This window comes from Mytilus californianus, unplaced genomic scaffold (genome assembly GCF_021869535.1).
Source record: "Mytilus californianus isolate M0D057914Y unplaced genomic scaffold, xbMytCali1.0.p SCAF_4, whole genome shotgun sequence".
Taxonomy (NCBI): Eukaryota; Metazoa; Mollusca; class Bivalvia; order Mytilida; family Mytilidae; genus Mytilus; species Mytilus californianus.
Window position 1 is genome coordinate 2,262,452 of NW_026262690.1, and position 3,929 is coordinate 2,266,380.

Consider the following 3,929-nt stretch of genomic DNA (forward strand, 5'->3'; position numbering starts at 1 on the left):
TGTCAATTTTTGGAAACACTTGAAAATGGTAACAACTATATATTTTCTGTGTAGTTTTGTCAGTGTAGTTTTAACTGAGGAATTTACCATTACAATATTTGACTACGAAACGGCGAATATGGTTGTAAAAGTTAACAGCACGTTTTTAATTCTAAACACAGAATCTAAAATTCAATGTGCTGAAAAATGTACATCAAACAGTAAGTGTTGGAGTGTAAGTTACAGTTCTAATGGAGAGTGTAGACTTTGTGACAGAGGATGGAATTCGCTTTGTACGATTTGTGAAGAGGAAATCGGTGCAGTATTATACTCTAAGGTAACAATGGTTTGTCTGATTTGTATTTTAAACTAATATTTAAACTGATATTAAAACTGAGATGTCTGTAGGCTTTTCAAATATAAACTATCCGATATCTGCAGGCTTTTAAAATATAAACTATGCCGATATCTGCAGGCTTATCAAGTATAAACTATGCCGATATCTACAGGCTTATCAAATATAAACTATCCGATATCTGCTGGCTTTTAAAATATTAACTATGCCGATATCTGCTGGCTTTTAAAATATAAACTATGCCGATATCTGCTGGCTTTTAAAATATAACATATGCGATATCTGCAGGCTTATCAAATATAAACTATCCGATATATGCTGGCTTTTAAAATATAAACTATGCCGATATCTGCTGGCTTTTAAAATATAAACTATGCGATATCTGCAGGCTTATCAAATATAAACTATCCGATATCTGCTGGCTTTTAAAATATAAACTATGCCGATATCTGCAGGCTTATCAAATATAAACTATGCCGATATCTACAGGCTTTTCTTGTAGCTGATATTGTTTCTTTGTCTTGGAGGTAAGCCGTTAGTAGCAAATACTAGGATGGTGAACGATCCTCATCTTTTCTCCGTAAATGTTAAAGTCAACGAAAATATGACTGGAATCCCATTTTGTTGGGTAAAACCATAGTGAATTCTTCCTGCTTCAATAGACGGTGGGGATATCTATTGCTTCAAATAAAGGTTGTGAAGACAAAGGCAAAATATAGATTTTATCTAATTTCTTTTGATTATGTTAGTAGGTCAACAGTGATATCGAAAACCATTAGTTTTGTATCCTACTACAAAGTAACTAGTTTACTCATTCCCGGTCCTCTTCATTAATACCGTCGTCTTTCCCTCTATTGTGACATTACCTAAAGCGACGACTTATGGCACATTTTTACTTATTTGAGCAACATGACGGTTGTCACAGCACCGGAGTTTATTTCCATTTTTGGAGGGGTTGGTGACGCCCAATTATTAGTTTTCTATGTAATGTTTAAATGTATTATTGTTGTCTGTGCTTTTGTTGCTTTACTATTTTTTTCTATAGTGTTGTCCTTTTTTATCGGACAGATGATTTTCTATTGACCCCTTGGTATGTTCCTTCTTTTTTAAAACTGATAAGACAAACGAATGACAAAGCTCCCTTTCCAAACAACTCTACCTAATTAATACTTATGATTTGCTATTACATATGTCAAGAATGTACTTTTATTTGAATAGGACGATGAAGACACCTGTATAAATGGCGGGAGGTTGGATCAGGACGATGCATGTATATGTCTGGATGGTTATGCTGGTACTTACTGTGAAACGTTAATTTCAGGTGAGTTTACGATAAATTCATCAAATTTTGCAACATCAATTGCATTATGTTTGAAATGAATTACTAGTACAATGCATCAGAATCTGCAAAGTTAAAAATGGATCGGTTAAAAAAATGGGATTTTTAGATTTGCCAAGATGGGTCTTTACGGCACAACCGCATCACATAAGAGGTCCTATTGGTTCCATATGGATTCTACTTTACTAACTGGTCGGTTAACTGTAGCTAGTATGAAGACATGGAATCTCAAAAATACTATGTAATAATATGATCAACCAGTGTAACTTATGTCCAGTGTATTCAACACAAATATTTGATGCATAATACATTTACCACAAATATTTTATTTATTTTATGCCCTTGCTATATTTTGAGTTAAGCGATTTGGTATAAAGTTATTTTCGCTAATTGCGTAACGACATTCTTTCCAGTAAAATTTGACAAGAGACGTTGGAAAATTAATAACATATTGATCTTTGACAATGTTAAGATTTCATGTAACAGTATGGCCTCTTGGATCATATCTACACCTCGACATTTAACAGTCGCAAGAGTGTTGTTTTCTGAGTCAGATGTAATAAAAATAAAGTAAAAAATCTTATTTTTTCTGCTAGGCTTGTTGCAAGTGTAAGATAGAATACGTAGTTCAGCATTATCAAAGTATGGTGTCACAAGTTTTTGAACATTAAAGTCATTCAATTTGAATATACAATGATGGCATTGCTCATTTAAGTGGACTTCTCCAGAAAATGATAACGAGATCATCGAATTAAAACAGATGACTATCTTGGGCTCCATTCCTGAGTTGTCCCAAATCTGATTAAAATCAGATTACATTTGTTCCAAAACTTTTAATGAACTAAACCTAGTCACAAGTTTCATATCTAAAAGTTGATTTTTCAGAAGTACAGTCTCGATATATAATGGTGTTGTTTTCAATGTTATCATCAGGTTGCGTATATCTACGATGATTATATATTTTAGATTGCACAAATGGGAAGACGTTTCCATATTACAACGGTAATGATGGTATACTTTATATAAAACCCTCTGCCTCTCCTACACTCATCCCTGTGTATTGTTCCCTAACACAACTCAGAGCAAGAACATACATACAGCGCCATTATGCACCTGGTTTTGGATTTAATCAGACCTGGGATAGCTATAGGGATGGGTTTGGAGATATGCTTACTACAGCCAAAGATTTCTGGCTGGGAAATGTTCATACACATTACATCACAAACAGTGGATTTTATACACTTGTGTTTGAAATGGGAAACGAAAATAAAAGTGAAGTTTATCAACAGGAATATGAAGGTTTTGTACTCAACGATGAGACATCAAAATTCTCTTTTGGACTTGATTCTGATCCTACAACTACACTATCTGGCCAACCTACACTAGGAAACTGTCTTTCATATGTTGAAAGTGGCATCTTTTCTACATATGACAAGGACAATTCTCTGAAATGCGCACACATACACGGCAGTGGGTGGTGGTTCGGGTACACAGCGAATTGTGGCTACTGCAATCCAAACGGCGTGCTTATTCAGCCAACCAACGACCAAAGGATTGGTGTGGATTATGAAGTATTCTGGGAGGAGAATATGAAAGATTGGTCTCCCTGGTATGTTGAAATGTGGTTAGAATTGAGATGATGAGTTCTACAAATAATTAGCAAATTACTGCTCATGGGCAAACCACAAAGTAAATATTAAAAAATATCTCAATCTTATTTGTGTTTATACATATTTATTTTATAATAATGTTTTATTGAACACGCAAACATTTGATTAAAAAATACAATGTCAAATATTTAAAACGTCTGCTCTTTTACGCGTATTTATTTGATTTCTTGACGCCGAACATATCCCCGATGAGTCTTGTGCTTTATATCTATCCAAACAATTGATTAACTATTAGGCAGTCTGAAAAAGGGGGGAAAACTGGGTGTCCATTCCACAAAGTGCCTGTAATTTTATTATACTCAAACTATTTTTAATGTCTGAACACCACCATAAAAAGAAAAAGAAAAATTCTTTTCGTCTGCCTTTCAATATATTTACACAATCGTTATTACAACTTTTTCTACTTAGGCCAATTATGGTGGTTAACAGTTGACTGTCAACGGCTTTTTTATTACTTTAAGTTTTAATTAACACAAATGGAAAGTTCGTGTCATCCAATAATACTTAAAATGTGACTTATCAAACATACAAAACCTATACTCTGCTAAAAAAGATATAGATTTTTCTATTGAACTGCTTGTTGGGT

The 3,929-nt window shown here is 33.8% G+C and overlaps 1 protein-coding gene across 1 annotated transcript; it reads left to right on the forward strand.

Moving 5' to 3' along the window:
• The first annotated feature begins 230 nt into the window (after window positions 1-230).
• On the forward strand, window positions 231-3,313 carry LOC127698783 (fibrinogen-like protein 1). Its single transcript, XM_052202444.1, has 3 exons — window positions 231-272; window positions 1,553-1,655; window positions 2,640-3,313. The coding sequence occupies exons 1-3, from the start codon at window positions 231-233 to the stop codon at window positions 3,311-3,313; spliced, it is 819 nt and encodes a 272-aa protein (XP_052058404.1).
• The last annotated feature ends 616 nt before the right edge of the window (window positions 3,314-3,929 follow it).